The sequence below is a fragment of the Prionailurus bengalensis genome, chromosome A1 (assembly GCF_016509475.1).
Source record: "Prionailurus bengalensis isolate Pbe53 chromosome A1, Fcat_Pben_1.1_paternal_pri, whole genome shotgun sequence".
Lineage (NCBI taxonomy): Eukaryota > Metazoa > Chordata > Mammalia > Carnivora > Felidae > Prionailurus > Prionailurus bengalensis.
The window spans coordinates 221,029,583-221,049,049 of NC_057343.1; the positions used below are offsets into that span (position 1 = coordinate 221,029,583).

General features: G+C 35.0%; 1 protein-coding gene across 1 annotated transcript in view; it reads left to right on the plus strand.

Moving 5' to 3' along the window:
* Positions 1-19,467, plus strand: part of LOC122495036 (cadherin-10) — a 122,786-nt gene that overhangs the window by 76,191 nt on the left and 27,128 nt on the right. Inside the window, exons 5-7 of the mRNA XM_043600749.1 lie at positions 10,733-10,920; positions 12,895-13,148; positions 18,094-18,230. Coding sequence (XP_043456684.1) covers positions 10,733-10,920; positions 12,895-13,148; positions 18,094-18,230 — 579 coding nt within the window. The remainder of the gene's footprint in view (positions 1-10,732; positions 10,921-12,894; positions 13,149-18,093; positions 18,231-19,467) is intronic.

The following is a 19,467-nucleotide window of genomic DNA, read 5'->3' on the forward strand; positions in this document are numbered from 1 at the left end:
TAAAGCATATTGAATATATTTTAAAATATTTTTAATGTGATGGCTCCACATTCTTTTGTTGATCTAACTCCAAGTTTCTATTTGTTTCATTTTATTTGCTTTTGGAATTTTTTATATCAGTGTTTTGTTTTCCTGGGATACTCATGTTTCCTTGTATTATATGTATTATTGTTATTGTATATTATATATTTATATTAATTTATAAGTAATTTTATATTAATATCACATAAATGCAATCATATAATTAATATTTATATAATATATAGCATATATTATATTGTTATAGATAATATATAATATATGAATCCCAAATATATATATACTGATATGAAATAATATATAAATATATTACACATAATATATGATTATAATAATGTATAATGTATACACTATATAATATATAAATCTCAAATATATATTTGAACTTTGTGAGACATGTTGTTGAATCCTAATTACCAACACTTATTTTTTTTTAACTTTTTTGAAATTTTTGAGAGCAAGAGAGACAGAGCGTGAGCAGGGGAGGGGCAGCAAGAGAGAAGGAGACACAGAATCTGAAGCAGGCTCCAGACTCAGCTGTCAGCACAGACCCTGATGCAGGGCTCGAACCCACAAACAGTGATATTAGGACCTAAGACAAAGTCGGTCACTTAACCCACTGAGCCACCCATATTGGTGCTGGTGCCCCAGTACCAACAGTTTTAAGTGATGCTTTGTTGTGTATATGAGTTTGCTTGTTTGCTTTAAATTTTCACGTATGTTATAATAACTACAAGAGAATATAAGTAGTACCACTTGGAATCATTACAAGGACTTTAAAAATAGTTTTCATTTATATGCATGATCCTCAAATTTTGTTATTTAATATATATATTCATATATACATATATAGATAATTTATAAGTATACATATAGCATTTACATATCCATAAAAATATATTATTGATTTTTATTGTCTATAGCTTATAAAAATAATATCACACTGTATATAATTTTCTGATACATTCCTATTTCCATTTATTATTATGTATTTAAGATTCATATATATTTTTTTCACATAACTATAGCTCACAGTTTTCACTTTTGAATTTTGTTTGCAAACATATTATGTAACAAGTTTATTATTCTCATGCTGTTTGACATTTGGGTTCTCTTCCTTTTTTTTCCTTTCTTTTTTTCATTTTACAAGTAGTGTTTCTATATGACATTTCTGCAACTATTCTCATATGCCTTGCTGGGCTTTGTTTATGCTACCATTTAAGTTTGCATTATATATTCCCATGTGTTTCCTGTTATGGGTTGAATTGTGTCCTCTAAAACATATATTTTTAAGTGTTAAACCTCAGTATGTCAGAATATGACCTTATGTAAAAATAGGGTCTTTACAGAGGTAATCAAGTTACAAGGAGGTCTTTCAGGGTTAGGACTTTAATCCAATATGACTGGTGTCCTTATAATAAGGGGCAATTTGGACATAGAGACAAACATTCACAAAGGGAAGACAATGTGAACACCCAGGGAGAAGATGTCCATGTGGCTGGAATGATGTCATTACAAGTCAAGGAACACAAAGGATTTTGGACAAGGCCCAGCAGCTAGAAGAGGAAAAGAAGGATTCTCCCGTACAGTGATCAGGAAAAGCATGGCCCTGCCAGATATTTAGATCTCAGGCTTCTAGGCTCCAGAACTGTAAGCAAATTTCTGTGGTTTTGACACTTTGTTAAAGCAGCCCTAGCTAATTAGTACATTTCCCAAAACCATGGTGCCAAAATTAACACCCATCAGCTCTGCGTAATAGTTCCCATTACACCACATACTTTGAATACTTGGTTTTGTCAGATTTAATTTTTGTCAATTTAGTAGGTATAAAATGGCATCACATCATGGCCTTAATTTGCATTTGCTTGATTAAAATCCAACATATTTCTGTTTATTTACCTTTCTTGTTTCCTCTACTGTAAACTGTTCACCATTCATATTCTTGACCAATTTTTCTGGTAGCTTATGTGTCTTTTCTTATGGATTTTAGACATACTATGTTTTTCAAGGTGAAATTATTCTCTTTATTTGTAACATGTTTCACTTTCTCTATATTGTCTGTTATTTAGAGAAGTTATTAGAGCATAGATTGATTCATCAACCTTTTATCTTATGCATCGTTAATCGTTTGTCCTATTTTAGAAATTTCCTTGCTAAAGATTGCTAAAATATTGGCCTACATTTACTTGTAAATTAAAGTTTTAGAAACAACTTGTGTGTGTAGTGTGTGTGTGTGTATGTGTGTGTGAGCTGAGGATTGTTGCAGATAACCAAAAAGACACTGACTCAGAATTTTTAACTAAAGTTTTTGCATATGGAAAGGAAATTGAAGAGGGACCTTTGCAGGATAAAGTTGAAAATTGGAGATAAACACATCTCTGTGTAATCTCCCTCCTATGTAACTTACAGCTGTCTTTGGCAATAAAATAATTTGGTTAATATATAGATATGCCTTAGTATTTTGTAGTTCAATAATTATTCTGAAACATGAAGGAAAAGGGGAGGAAACTTATGATGTTAATTCAAAGAAGTCATAAGGCAGAGATCCCTGTAATACTCTGACAGAGCTGAATTAACCTTCATTAGGAAATTTCGTAGCTTATTTATAAAGATTGTTGACGATATATTCCATTAAAATATTAAATAACTATTTATTTCCTAAGAATGTATATGCATATGAGTACATACAAATACATATGGATCTATATACACACGTATATGTATTTATATACATATGTACTTATATGTATGTGTGTTTCTATCTCACCAGGCATTTGATATGTTGTTCTATATCTTGTGATATACTCCATCATTTTCCTTCTTTTGTGACTTTATGAGTCAAATATTTACAACTGTATTTTTATTCAGCTATATCTTTCCAGGGCTGGTAATGTCTCTCGCTCTTGTAAAAAGCGCTTGAAAAAGAAAGGTATGGCAAGAGGCAGTGAAGAAGAAGGATCCCCCCAGGTAGCATAATTTCAGTGGTTTTCTTATCCATACACAGATTCTCCCTGGAGTAACTGTAGACTGACTTATAATCCTTTACCTTTGTGTTGATGGATGCTACAGTGTCATCTTTCTCTTCTAGCGGTTAAAGCTGCTTATGTCTGTAAAAAATATAGTTCTTCAGGATCTTATGAACCCACACTAGGAATGTAAAATGTTGTGAAAGGTGGTTTGTTTTTAGGTCACGTTTTCCTGCAAAACACTAATCCTAGTTAATTGTGGAGACAATTTGTTGTTGCATAACCTATCTGTGGATTACGTGGAGTTTGCTATATGTCCTTCTTGCTTGAAGAGGCCATAAAAATAATGATCAATTTTGTAGAGATGGTAAATATCCTCAGGCCAAAAGGGGATTTCAGTTTTCTACTTACTTTTGTAGGTTCTCATTTTCTGTCAACTTGGTGCTTGTCCTTTTTTAATACCTTCAAGTGTATATTTCTATCTCAATTTATGATCCACAAATATTGTTTTCCAGTTAAACTGAATTATCTAGCTTCATTGCCAGAAGCCTGTTTTAATGATTTTCAGTCAACTAAATTATTATTGTATTATCAATGATCATGTTTTCAAAATGATGGACAGTAGAAATAAGTTGATTTTTGTGTTTTTCTATGATCCCATTAATCTTTGATATCTCACTTAATTTCAGTCTAAAGAATTCCTGATCTCACTTTCCATTCCTCTGACTTACAACAGCAAATCTCCAAGAAAATTTAGTTTATATTATGGAAAACACTTGTGACCAGTGTTTGGGCATTAGGGTTGTGTTTCATGCTAGTGGAATAAAATTCTAGGCCTTTTCAGAGACAATGATTAAAATAAAAACGTACAGTTAGTTTATAAGTGTGAATTTATACATAAAAATTTGTGTAATCAGTTTTAATATTATGGTGTTTCTATGAAATATTTTTATTCTGTTATAGCACAGGATTTTCTTTTAGGCTTTAAAAACTTTAAAAACACTAATATTATAAACTTAAAGCACTCTAAATTCATTTTGAAGGATACAGATATTTTATTTTTAAAACAAATATCAGGGGCCCCTGGGTGGCTCAGTTGGTTGAGTGTCCGACTTCAGCTTAGGTCATGATCTCACTGCTTGTGGGTTCAAGCCCCACGTTGGGCTCTGTGCTGACAGCTCAGAGCCTGGAGCCTGTTTCGGATTCTTTGTCCCGCTGTCTGTCTTCCCCTCCCTCGCTCATGCTCTGACTCTCTCTCTCTCTCCCTCTCTCAAGAATAAATAAAACATTAAAAAATATATATATCAGTTAACAAGTTAAAAAAATAAATTCCTGTTACGTATATCTTTTTATCAAAGATATAATTGGATTTCTTATTTTAAAGGCAAGTAGTTCCTTTTCTCCTGGCTTTTTTGACACATTTACACATTATGAAATGAGTTATTTCATTTATTATAAGTTTTGAATACCTCATTATATTTAAAATTATGGTTCTATCTCCATTAAAGAAACTAGGACTGAGGCGCCTGGGTGGCTCAGTTGATTGAGCTCCAACTTCAGCTCAGGTCATGATCGCACAGCTTGTGAGTTCAAGCCCCACATCCGGCTCAGTGCTGACAGCTGGGACCCTGGACCTTGCTTCTGATTCTCTGTCTTCCTCTCTGTCCCTCCCCCACTCATGCTCTTTCTCTCTCTCAAAAATGAGTAAACATTATTTTTTTTTTTTAAAAAAGTAAAAGAAATTAGGACTTACTTTGAGACATGGCTCATTTAAGGCTTGGTCAGGGAAACATAAGATGAACCTGTAACATTTTGTGATGCCAGAAATTAAGGAAGCACTCAAAAAAAAAAAAAAAATAGTGCAGGCACCTGGCTGGCTCAGTCAATAGAGCATGCAGTGCTTGATCTTGGGGTCGTGAGTTCAAGGCCCATGTTGGGTGTAGAGATTACTTAAATAAGTAAAACATTTTTAAAAGGTGGCAGAGGCATGTTGAAAGTCATCATGAACAACCTAAAGGAGCACCCACTGACGAAACCTGTAAGAATTGGTGCAAAAGAATACCTAGGATATTATTGGATTATAATGCATACTATAAAATACGTGTCCTGCAGTCTATGCTGATAAAAATAGACAATAACAGAAATACATGGGGAGAAAGAGCAGCTTTTCCTTTGAGAAGAATTCCAAATAATAAATATGGAAATAATGAAGAAAATAGAAAATCACCACTAGAAAATCACAGTATTGGGGCGCTTGGGTGGCTCCATCAGTTAAGGGTCTGACTCTTGATTTTAGCTTAGGTCATGATTTCATGGTTGTGAGATAGAGTCCCATCTTGGGCTCTGCACTGGGCATGGAGCCTGCTTAAGATTCTCTCTCCCTCTCCCTCTCCCTCTGCCCCTCCTCTGCTCTCTCTCTCTCTCTCTCTCTCTCTCAAAAGCAAACAAACAAATAAATAAATAAGAAAATCACAATAGTAAGTATTACAGGTAAGATCACTCATCAATGTTAAAATTAGTGGGCAGATTTTTGAGGAGAAACAGAATATTTGCATAATCTTTAAGTGTATCTCCCAAAACATGCATTAATTGTTTTAAAAATTACTGACTAGTAATGGAGGAGACTGTTAGAAATACCTTCTTAACCAAGGGATCAAGACATATTGACATCACATGCCTCCTTTTATATGCTATGCTGAGAAGAGATCACTTCTGTGTTCTGTTAACAAATATGCAAAACCTCAATGAAATCACGAAAAAATATAAGACAGACCGAGATTGGAAGACATTTTACGGAGTAACCAGTAGTTTTTTAAAGTGTCAAGGTCACAAAGACAAGGAAAGACTGACACTCACGGATTGGAGGGAGTAAGAAAACATGACCACTAAATGCAAAGTAGGATCTCTGCAAAGACTTTAATAGAAAAGCTGGTGAAATCCAAAGTCTGGAGTTAGTTAATAGTAAAGTGATTAAAACAGCATTTCTCAAAAACTAAACTTAATGTAAATGATGGTGAATTAAACATTAAAAATGAACTTGCTAAACATTATACGATTAGGTGTGGTGGATCTTGACTTTTAACCCACACTGTATAACCATTGGACTCTTATCTGGTGTTAGTATCAGGGTTATATTGTTCTTATAATGAGTTGGGGAAGAACCCTCATTTTTCTTTTCTCCAAAAGACTTTACATAAGAACAGAAAATAAAGAATTTTCTGTTTTGTGAATGTTCCTTAAAAATATTTGACCTGTTGGGGCACCTGGGTGGCTCAGTCAGTTGAGCATCTGACTCTTGATTTCGGCTTAGGTCATGATATCATGATTTGTGAGATCAAGCCCCACGTCAGGTTCTATGCTGACAGTGTAGAGCCTGTGTGGGATTCTCTCTCTCCCTCTCTCTGTCCCTCTCACCCCCCTCTTTCAAAATAAATTAAAAACAATTAGAAAAATATTTTAAAAAAGAATTAAAAAAACGTTTGAGCAGTTACTATTTAGGAGGATAGATCATTTTAAATATTATATCATATATTAAATCATATTTTAAATCATATTTTATTTTCTCTTTAGTAGCTTTTGTACATTTTTAATTATCTTTAGGAATTTACCTAAATATTTAATTTTATTGACATGTAAGTGTTCATAATATTCTCTAAATTTCTAAATCACTACATTATCTGTAGTTGCATTTCTTTAAAACCATTCTTAATACTTTTTGCCCTATCTCCTCTTTTCATGAACCATTTTGCCTTATACATTTATTTTGTGGACCTTTTAAAACAACTAACTTTGGGCACTTTAATTCTCTTTTTTCTACACTAGTTTTCAATGATATTACTTCCTGTTTTTATCTTAATTATTACCTTATTTTTCTTTGATGGCTATTATGTCTTTTCTAAGTTCTTATGTTTAATGCTTAGCTCATTAATTTCATATTGTCTTTCTTTGTATTAAAACACACAGAGTTATACATTACCTTCTCTAGGGGCACCTGGGTGGCTCAGTCAGTTAAGTGTCCACCATTTGATTTTGGCTCAGGTCAAGATCTCATGATTCATAAGACTGAACCATGTCTGACTCTGCCCTGAGTGTGGAGCCTGCTTGGGATTCTCGCTCTCCCTCTCTCTGCCCCTCCCCTTCACACTCTCTCTCATTCAAAATAAATAAATAAACATAAAAAAAATTACCTTCTCTAAGTAGAATCATTTTCTCTGTACCATGTTTCAATTTCTTTTCACTGATTTTTCAATTATTTTTAGGTCTCTATATTTGTATCTTATTTGAACCATCAGTTACATAGGAATTATTTTCAATTTTCTTTTAAATTTTCAAGAATATGAGTATTTGGGAGTTTTCTTTTTTGTATTAACTTCTGTCTTAATTATAGGATGGTCAGATAATTTAATTGATACAGATTTATTAAAATTTATTCAAACATGTCTAGTAATTTAATTCTTGATCAATTGAGATTCAGTGCTTCATGCCAGCTTAAAAAAATCTGTATTCTCTAGATGGTATGTGCAGGTTTCATATACATATCAATCAAATCATTCATATTATTTTTCTTTATTTTGTAAAATATTCCATGTATTCCCTATTCTTGGTCTGGTTAACTGATCATTAATTGAAAACAGCATTAATGTGGCTACACTTCACATATACTCTAGATCTGAGAATAGATAATCATGATACCGAAGATTAAAAAAAAAATTTTTTTCAACGTTTTTATTTATTTTTGGGACAGAGAGAGACAGAGCATGAACGGGGGAGGGGCAGAGAGAGAGGGAGACACAGAATCGGAAGCAGGCTCCAGGCTCTGAGCCATCAGCCCAGAGCCTGATGCGGGGCTCGAACTCACGGACCGCGAGACCGTGACCTGGCTGAAGCCGGACGCTTAACCGACTGTGCCACCCAGGCGCCCCAATACCGAAGATTTTAACAGCAAGTGGCTTTTAAAGACATTATAAACTAAATGATGAAATTAAAAAAAAATATCCTAATGTCAATAATAAGTGCTTTCAGTAGAACAGTGATATTATTTTTGTGTTTTAGAAAAGCTGCCTCTGCTACACTATAATAAATCAACTTACTGAGATGCTGCTTCTGTAAAATTTAATATTTTAAAGGAAGTTGTAGCAGTAAATAGATTAGAGTCAGTGATGTTCTGTGATAGAAAGATTGTGAAACAGATATTTTTCAAAAGAACAGTTAGAGGTTTCCAGGCAAAGAGTTGTGTGGAAAATCGAAGTAAGAAAAGTATACTGGAAAAGTCTAAACCTGAAAGAGACCAGTGCTGTGGAGAGTATTAATTAAGAGAAAGGATGACAAGACAGAGAAGCAAATTTATGGAGAGACAGCTTATGTATGTTTTATTTTAAGTTCAATGGGACCAATCAAAGAATTTTGAAGTTCGGAGTAATTATCAATAGGGTTATTGTTTTCATAAATAAAAGCTTGAAACACACACAAAAGAACATTATTGTTTTCAAAAGGATAACATGACTGCAGTGTATAACAGCATCTGAGATTTTATTGAATTTAGTCAAGTAAAGGAGCTTGTAGACAAGTTAGGAAGTTTCTCATTCACTGCATTCAAAGAAAGAGCGTGAGAAAATAGTGGTGGAAAAATACAAAGTCCCTGTTTCGCATTACCTCTTCATGGTACATAAAAATAAATAAGTAAATGATACAATGATTAGCTGTTGCAAGTACTATGAAGAATGACTGGGTGTAGTATTTCCGATAAGGCTATTTTCAATACGGTTATTGGTGAAAGCTTCTGAGGGAGTCACAGTTGAGCAGTCATCCGAAGGAAGTGAGTGAGGGCCATCTGAATACTCAGGGACAGGAAATTTGAGAAGAAACAGCAAAGGTAAAGAGTGCCAGGACAGTAGCCAAGGAATGAGTTGAGAGTTGCTTTCAATGGTGTTACCAAAAATAGATGCAGAGAAAAATGTAAAAGAAAAATTAAAAACTACAAAATATAAAAAAAAGAACAGGCTGAAACTCACTGGGGAGTGGCAGAAGCTGAGTCCTGGGAAAAGACTTCCCAAACGGAGCAGATAGAGGTCCCTGTGTTAGGGCTGCCGTAATAAGGCACCACAGATTGGGTGGCTTAAACAGAAATTTGTTTTCTCACAGGTTTGGAAGCTGAAAGTCCAAGATGGAGGTTAAAGATCAGCAGGGTTAGTTTCTTCTGAGGCCTCTGCTTGGCTTCTAGATGGCTGTCTTCTCTGTGTCTTCACATGGTCTCTGCTCTGTGCCTGTGACCCGATCTCCTCTTTTGGAAGGACACCAGCCATATGGGATTAGAGCCCACCCTAATGATCCCATTTAGCCTTAATTACCTCTTTAAAGACCCTGTCTCCTAATACAGTCACATTCTATGGTACTGAATGGGGGGTTCAGGCTTCAATATATGAATTTTGGGGAGCACAGCCCCCAAACACTCACTGTAACACTGTAACAGTGCCATTTTCTCAGATTTGATAAATTGCATTGTGATTAGAAGAGAGTAGTGGGGGAAGAATTTTATGTGAAGGAGATAGCATGTGAAAAACGGAGAGAGAGAGATGTAGCACATTAACTTTTGACAAGAAAACTTTGTAAAGTCCAATTTGGTGCAAAACTTCCATACAAGTGTCTAAAGGAAAAATACACTGGGAAAGAATATACTCAGGTAAGAGCATGACTGGCTGAGAGGCCCGGGCTTTATTATCTACATGAAGGAGAATTACTTAAGGTTTATGAGCATGAAGGTGCTATAATCAGAAGAGGGCTTCAGGTCAATTAGTCTGTCAGTAATATATAATTTATGATCATAAATTTATGAGATTTATGTTTATGCACATAAATCTCATCAGCAGTAGAAGTTGTTCCCACTGGAATGACATCTAGATGCACCAGAGACTTAAATTCTTGTTTTGCTCTGGAATAGAGGGAATTTGTCACAATTGAGTGTTTCACATTGACTGTGAAGGGCCACAGACTATTCTTTGTTTCTCCTGTCACAAATTTCTAGAAATGGGATTCCTCCCCACTAAAGCTGATTTCATGGAATTTTGTAATGTTCTGTCCTTCAGCTGAAAGAAACTAAGGTTAGTTAACAATTAAATAAAACCAAGGGGAAACAATTAAATATAAATATTCATTGTATATTCTGAGACTTGTTGTGATTATATAAACACACACAGGTACGTATCTGCACTCAAAGCTGATCTCTAGTTATCTATGCAAATGCAAAAAAAGACAAGGTGCTTATTTTTAAAACAGAGTTCTTAACATGATTAAAGGGTAGCACTCACTGTTTGTTATATGCATAGACACAAGCGCCTAAATTCCTCTTTTTCCATTCCTAGACCTTAATCCATACTATGTGTCTTCAACTTTTTTTTTTTTTTTAATTTTTTTTTTTTTCAACGTTTATTTATTTTTGGGACAGAGAGAGACAGAGCATGAACGGGGGAGGGGCAGAGAGAGAGGGAGACACAGAATCGGAAACAGGCTCCAGGCTCCAAGCCATCAGCCCAGAGCCCGACGCGGGGCTCGAACTCGCGGACCGCGAGATCGTGACCTGGCTGAAGTCGGACGCTTAACCGACTGCGCCACCCAGGCGCCCCTGTCTTCAACTTTTTAATCAGTTAACATACGGTGTAGAGTTTAAGACTTATAATAAAAAATCTCTTTCATATATATATATATATATATACTTTTTTTTTTTTTTCCAGACACCATCCACCTTCGAGTTCTTGAGTCCTCGCCAGTTGGCACAGCCATTGGAAGTGTAAAAGCAACTGATGCAGACACTGGGAAAAATGCAGAAGTAGAATACCGAATTATTGATGGTGACGGGACTGATATGTTTGACATCATAACTGAGAAGGACACACAGGAAGGCATTATAACAGTGAAAAAGGTGCCCATAATCAGTACAAATAAACATCTTCCCATTTAGCAAATAAGGCTTCCGCTATGTGCCATCCACTCATGCGTTGTCCATGAAGAGATGCCACTATCATGGCCAAATGTAATTTATATCATGCACAAACATGAGAGACAAGAGCCAAAGATCTCCTTGGGCGTTTTGACCAAATGCTCTTGTTGACTGAAACACGAAACCTGAGTTTTTACAAACTTTAAAAGGCAAATTAATATATGTATGACTGTATCTTTGAGCCATGTTAATAAAAGCCCCCCCCCCATAATAGCATTGTTTTCTTTTAGTAAAAGCAGTTAATAGCTAATAATGGCAACATATCATCACAGTTGGAGGCATAGAAAGTAGCATGTCGTCTATCCAGATGTATGAAGCAATAATTAGAGCTGCTAATAAAAAAGACACAGCATATTTTCAAAGATAATTTAATTGTTCACATTTTCCCTTCTGCTACATAAATTAAACTTTTCTGCTAACATATGCTCAGTGATTCAGTTTAAAGGTAACTAGGTTTTTCACTGTAGCATCAGTATGATCATTATAAGAAAAAAATTAAGGCCCCGTGACAGATCCCAATGAAATGTCCTGAAAACTCTATTTCATTAAGTAACCACTGAAGAACTGAGGAATCAAAACTATCCAGAGATTCTGTTGCAAAGGCCAAGGTACACAACAAAATGTTTTTAAATGGACAGTGACCAGGAAAGGAGGAAGCAGCTTATTTGTTGTTTTTCATGACTGGCAAGTAATAATAATGCAAATAGAATTTACTGCTTATCAGATAAAAAGAGGAAGGTTGAAGGAATCTCAAACCACAATGTCTTTTTTTCTGTTTACAAAACATACCTTTTGGAGGGGTAAGAAGGGAGGAGCTTGATTTCACACTTGTTACAGTTAAAGTACATCAATATTTAAGTCAGGTTTTTTTGTTTATTCATAATATAACCTAATTACTAATTTGCTATCAGAATTTTTCTCTCTTCTCTTTACTCCAGGTTTTCCTGATCTTCAATGTTTCATACAACTATTGAAAATTTTGTATTAGTCTTCAAAATTACATAAAGTTTATTGTAGTATCATGAGCCCATTAAACTGAATGGAAATATCATGACATACATGTAAAAAGATAACTAAATTTTTTGCTTGCAGACATTTAACAGTAATGCACACATGCACACATGAACACAGACACAATCTACCAGCCATTTAAAAAAAAATGTTTAATGTTTATTTATTTTTGAGAGAGACAGAGACAGAGCTTGAGTGGGGGAGGGGCAGGGAGAGGGAGACACAGAATCTGAAGCAAGCTCTAGGCTCTGAGCTGTCAGAGCCTGAGGCAGGGCTCCAACTCAGGGACTGCGAGATCATGACCTGAGCTGAAGTTGGACGCCCAGCCGACTGAGCCACCGGGCGCCCCTCAGCCCATTTTTTGTAACGAGTCACCACATTATAACATAGGTTTTAATGTTCTTTTCAATATTTCCAATATTTAAAATCTAATTTTCCTATGTTCTGAAGTATTACACATTGAATGCATAAAAAGTAATCATCGAACCTTATCTGATATGTAAAGGTATATTATTATTTTTATTACTTTTATTTTTAATTATTTTTTTAACGTTTATTTATTTTTGAGAGAGAGACAGAGCATGAACAGGGGAGGGGCAGAGAGAGAGGGAGACACAGAATCGGAAGCAGGCTCCAGGCTGTGAGCTGTCAGCACAGAGCCTGACGCGGGGCTCAAACTCAAGGACCGCGAGATCGTGACCTGAGCTGAAGTCGGACGCCCAACCGACTGAGCCACCCAGGCGCCCCTATTTTTATTACTTTTAATTATTTTCGGTTAATAAACAACTTAACAAAATTCAACCAGGCTTTGACAATCACACTGTAACTTGAAAGGAACATATAATCCAATTTCCCTCATTCTAATTTGATGATTTACTTACACAGCCACTTGACTATGAAAGCCGAAGACTTTACACTCTGAAGGTTGAAGCAGAAAATACCCATGTGGATCCACGTTTTTATTACCTGGGACCATTTAAAGACACAACGATTGTGAAAATCTCCGTAGAAGATGTGGATGAACCTCCTGTTTTTAGCAGATCCTCCTACCTGTTTGAAGTTCATGAGGATATCGAAGTGGGCACGATCATTGGTACTGTAATGGCAAGGGACCCAGATTCCGCTTCTAGCCCCATTAGGTAATTATGCCCATGTTGCCGATGAAAGAAAGGGAATTGAAATAAATGTAGAGAGTAAGACATTCTATTGATAGCATTTAATGCATTGAAATATATGAGTCTGTCTGTAAGTTGTACATCAATCTGAGGAGCACAAGTGTTTAAAGGAAATTGTCTCTGAATGTTTTGGGGCATGGCGTGCACAGCTTTATAATTTTCTCCACTTCAAATCATGCCTTTTAGCCTAAAACCTAGCTTGTATCATCTGCCTGTATCTTTTAAGGTATTTGTTCTTCTGATCCCAGTACAGATAAAGGACACTGTGTCAGCTGTGCTATTACAATGTAACTGAATCACTTTGTGCTTTCAGTTATTAAATGATATGAGAAGTTGAGAGTTGTAACAGTTAAAAAGAATATGATTCCAACAATGTTACAGTTCAGTGAAAATACATTTTAGAGACTCCCATGTACTCCTACCATCAAAGAAGGGAAGGTTTTTGTTTGTTTTTGTTTTGGATGTTTCAAAAAGTATTTGTAAAGAAAATAGAGCATTCCAGAAAGATCAGAGTAATTTAATTTCACTTTTTATTTTTGCTTTGCTTTCTATGGCAGCCCAAAAACACATGAAATATGATAAACACGTACAAATGAGAAAAACTCAAAGTTGTTATTGATTTTGTTCTATCATTTTAAAAAGAAATACGGATATCTATATATAATATTTACCGACAAAATGGCCATTTTAAACCATTAGTATATCATGTGTTTTGTATTTCACTCTTTTCCCTAATTCTCAACAGGTTAATTGTGCCTCCCCCTTGCTCCACATGGACTAGTCAAGTAAGAGTTTAAATGATGATTACACAATTTCCAAGCACACTCTTCGATTCCAAAGTATGCAGCAGCAGACTAGGAAAAAATCTTGTATGCCATGTGCCTCTAACTCAACTCAAACTTAAAACTGCTACAGGTTCTGCCATACCTTCAAGTGAAGACATATTATATATAATATATATAGTAAGGAACTTGAAATAATATATTATATGTACATATAATATGTCTTCATATATATAACATATATAATATGTGTATATTTATACATATATATTAGTGCTTGATTTACATAACTTTATCTAAATATTTTTGGTTTTTTTTATGTTTTTTTTTAATTCTAGTGTAGCTAAAATACAGTGTTATATTAGTTTCAGGTGTACAATATAGTGATACAACACTTCCATACCTTACTCAGTTCTCATCAAGATACGTGAACTCTCAATCCCTTTCACCTATTTCACCCATCACCCACTCCCCCCACCAACTCCCCTCTGGTGACCATCTGTTCTCTAGTTTTTTGGTTTTTCTCCCTCTCTTTCCTTTTTTCCCCCTTTGTTCATTTCTTTTGTCTCTTAAATTTCACGTATGAGTGAAATCATATGGTATGTGTCTTTCTCTGACTGACTTACTTCACTTAACATTATACTCTCTAGATCCATCCATGTGGTTTCAAATTACCAAAATATTTTCTTCCATTCACATACAGCATCACAAATCACATACATGGCAATCATGTACAGCTCTCGTCTGCCAGCATGAATTCCCCATAATTGCCTCTTCCACAATCCATTTGTCTTCATTGAAATGGATCCATTCAAGGGGCGCCTGGGTGGCGCAGTCGGTTAAGCGTCTGACTTCAGCCAGGTCACGATCTCACGGTCCATGAGTTCGAGCCCCGCGTCAGGCTCTGGGCTGATGGCTCAGAGCCTGGAGCCTGTTTCCGATTCTGTGTCTCCCTCTCTCTTTGCCCCTCCCCCGTTCATGCTCTGTCTCTCTCTGTCCCAAAAATAAATAAACATTGAAAAAAAAAAAGAAATGGATCCATTCTTGGATATTTTTAACTTTGAAGGCTTTATATAGCCAATATACATACTTAATTTTACCTATTAAATACTGTCCAAGCACTTTCTTGGCCTAGCTCTTCATTGACTTTAACAGCCTGTGTTCTGTGTTCCTGGTTTCAAAGTGGCCTTTTTCAAAAGAAATATATTATATCTAAGGAGAATTCAATTTAAATCCAGGGGTGTTAAGTGGCAATGTAAAATATTTTCCAGACAATGAAATAGATTTTGCATCCTCTTATAGATTGATGGTTATCATATGTCAAAATATGTCCATGGATTTTTGAAACAAAAGTAAAATAGGTAATCAGAATGCAAGTCTAAGAAACGACTCCATTTATGTGTATCATTGCAATACAATTAATGACGTTATTGCTTATTAATGACAAAGTCTATGGCATAAAGGTTGTTGTATAATTGAATCAATGCTAACTTGATATAGAAAATTCAACTTAATATTTTGAGATATTAATCTTGTTGGACCATGTAGTTTAAAAATATATATGTGTAATCAGAAATATAATAGTTTTACTAATGCAATGTACTTATGGAATAGATAGGACTGGGGACATTTTAAATTGTTTATGTCATATAGTGTAGATGTTAATATAATAATCAAAGGGCTTTACTTAAATGTTTGTTCTGGAAATGATTTTAAAAAATAAAATGAAAATTAGCACACAGAATTTGCCAATAGAGAATCAGAAATATAATTATGTCATGTTTGAAAAAGAACCAGGATCTCTCTGTATCTTTAACATAATCTTACATAATTCCTAAATTTTTAATTATTTTTAAAACCAAATTATAAGAAGATGAAACACACATAAAATTATATGACATGGACAATAATGCTTAATTTTGATCTACATATTGCAACTTCACGGCATATTTCTATAGAAATAAGAAAACTTATTTGCCAGAACGTCAAAGAAGTCAGTTGTTCTTTTTCTCGTTTAACAAATACTTGTGGATCCCCGCATCAGATATGAACATATTTCTCAAGGAGTTCTCAGTCTGTTAGGGAGGAAGATTCAGTAAGAGAAATAATATTCATTGAGTGCCTACTCTGTCAAGAATGATGCTTGATTTTGTCATCTTTGATTTCCTGTTTGAGATGTAACTCACATGCTGATGTTGCAGGGAATTCCAAATACAACGTGGTAAGTGGCAGAGATGGGTAGTCCAGGCACTTTTGTATGGAAGGTATGTTGAGTCTTTTAGAGTAAAAGAACTTTGTCAACTTGAGACAGAATTCATGATTTTTCCAGATACAGAGATTCAGTGTTTTACAAATTAATGTGTGATTGGGAAGACATGTTGTTTGCATGCAAAACTGAATTCACATTTTGATAATAGAGAGGGCTAGAGCTTATTGAGGAGATTTGTTAATTACTGTCCTGTTCCATTTAGAACTGATTTAAAATAAAAATCTAAAATAAGCAATCCTCAAAAGTAAAATCACATTAGCTGTATTGACAAGATATGTCATTCCTCTAATGCAGTTTATTCAAAACCCAGCATAAGGATTATAAATTTAAATGGATTTTTGGAAATATTATACAAGTTTGGAACATCAAAAGAGAAAAGAGTTTTATGGCACTTCAAAAATCATTTTGTATTATCACTCACAAAACACCATTTAAAAATAATGTTTCATAAAAATATTAAAATAAATGACAGCTGTGGCTTAAGAAAAGATATGCCAAAATTGAATGTTACTTTAGGACTTGTTTACCTTTATTTTGCTTTGTTTTTTTAACACGGAGCATTAAATATAACTTGAGGATTATGCTGGCTAACTCAGGCACTATAAAGCATGTGTAAGCCACTAGCATTGTGAACTGGCAGGAACCAATGAGGGGTATAGCTAGCTTAAATCTTGCCTGACAATCCCCCAAATAATGGAATTTATGCCAACTATATCAACCTGATTGATAAACCTGGCAGTAGGCTTTAGAATGACTCCCAACACAATGCCTTTAATCAATTTGCAGCATAGTTGGTTTTTTATACATATACTAAGACTTTATTTGGTACAAATGTGTGAAAACTCCTTTCCCAAAATTTTCTTTTTTTTTAAACACCTCTTGTCAAAATATATGCATTTTTTAATGATACATGTGGTTAACAAGCTGAAGCTTCATGGGTATCATACCATGAAGTTACTGAATATCATCCTAAAATGGTAACCTATTATTTTTAATTTTTTTTTAATGTTTATTTGTTTTTGAGAGGGAAAGAGACAGAGCATGAGTGGGGGAGGGGCAAAGAAAGAGGAGACACAGAATCCAAAGCAGGCTCCAGGCTCTGAGCTCCAGCACAGAGCCTGATACGGGGCTCGAACCCATAAACCGCAAGATCATGACCTGAGCTGAAGTCAGATGCTTAACCAACTGAGCCACCCAGGTGTTATGATAACCTACTCTTTTAATGAAAATAATATTGTCTCCAATTTCATCACTAAGAAAAAAACTATGCTTCTGGGAATGTTTTTTCTTTCTTTCTTTCTTTCTTGCTTTCTTTTTCTTTTCTTTCTTCCTTTCTTTCTTTCTTTCTTTCTTTCTTTCTTTCTTTCTTTCTTTCTTTCTTTCTTTCTTTCTTTCTTTCTTTCTTTCTTGTTTTTGCATTAGATCCTTATTGTAATTCCCTAACAGAATTCGCAGCTTCTGGCTAAAGTCAGCTGGTATTGTAAACACCTGTAATCCCAACTATCTTGTAGGAAAAGTACTTCACGTTCAGTTGAATATGGCAATAGGTAGTGATTTAATAACACAAATATTCAGAAGACCAGCGTTTGAATGTGGAGCAAAGTGGCAGCTCCTGCCTCCGGAAGAAGAGGGAGGTGGAGATGGGGTCGTGTGTGTGTGTGTGTGTGTGTGTGTGTGTGCGCGCGCGCACCAATGCACACAAGTGTATGTGAGATAAATCAATGAAACAGTCTACGTTCTACATCAGTACTATGGACTTGTATGAACTTATCATATGTTACTGTGTGTTCACATTACAACATTTTCTCCTACAAACCGATAATACTGCCATGTATTTTTCTTTGCTTTTTTTGTTCAGATTTTCCTTGGATCGCCATACTGACCTTGACAGGATCTTTAACATACATTCTGGAAATGGATCCCTTTATACTTCAAAGCCACTTGACCGTGAACTATCTCAATGGCACAATCTAACTGTTATAGCTGCTGAAATCAGTAAGATGACATTTTTGTATATAATATTTAACATATAGTTTTAGGTTTTATTTTATTTTAAAAATAATTCCTTCTGGGGCTGGGTGGCTCAGTTGGTTAAGCGTCCAACTTCAGCTCAGGTCATGATCTTACAGTTTGTGGGTTTGAGCCCCACATCTAGCTCTGTGCTGACAGCTTGGAGCCTGGAGCCTGCTTCAGATTCTGTGTCTGCCTCTCTCTCTGCCCCTCCCCCACTAATTCTCTCTCTCAAAAATAAATAAACATCAAAAAAAAAATAATTCCCTCTCATTATATGCATGAATTGTAATTTTAGTCTAAGTTTTTAAAAGGCTTCTTAACACCTTTAATTCTTTTCAATAATTTATATATATACTGAGGCATCGCTACAGGTATCCCAAATCAACATTTAATATTGACTAATAAAAATTATCTAGAATTGGACACCAAAGATATCCTCTTTGGGGGAGAAATAAATGCATTACATTTATTGCATGGACACTGTAAATTAAAATTGATGCTGAACATTGGGTGTGTACCATTTAAATTTTTTTTTCAATGTTTAGTTATTTTTGAGACAGAGAGAGAGAGAAAGAGAGAGCATGAGCAGGGGAGGGGCAGAGAGAGAGGGAGGCACAGAATCCGAAGTAGGCTCCAGGCTCTGAGCTGTCAGCACAGAGCCTGAAATGGAACTTGAACCCATGAATCGTGAGATCATGACCTGAGCCAAAGTCGGAAGCTTAACCAACTTAGCCACCCAGGAACCCCAGGTGTGTATCATTTAACAACACACATGTAGGTAGGTATTATTATTACTTCCTTCTTACAGATGAGGAGACCAAGATATTGATAATAATAGCTAACATTAAGCACTCTGTGCCAGGTATTATTCTAAGAATTTTATATTAATTTTCTCCTACTCATATTTTTATTGACTTTATGTATCAGAGAAGGAACTAAGGCTTCAAGGGTTTTGGAAACTTGCCAAAGTCCTAATACCAGAAGTAGTAAAACTAAGATTTAAAACTAGTCATTCTGTTTCTAGATCCAGTATTTAATTCTATACCTAATTTACAAAATTTCATCCCAGTAATAACAGGGAGAGCCAGGATTCAAAATCATATCTGTATCTAATTGCAAAGGTTCTTGCCCATCCAAATGACTTGCTACATAATTTTCAGAGCCCATTATAAAATAAAAGTGTCAGACCTGTTGTTAAAAATGATTAAGATGTTTAACA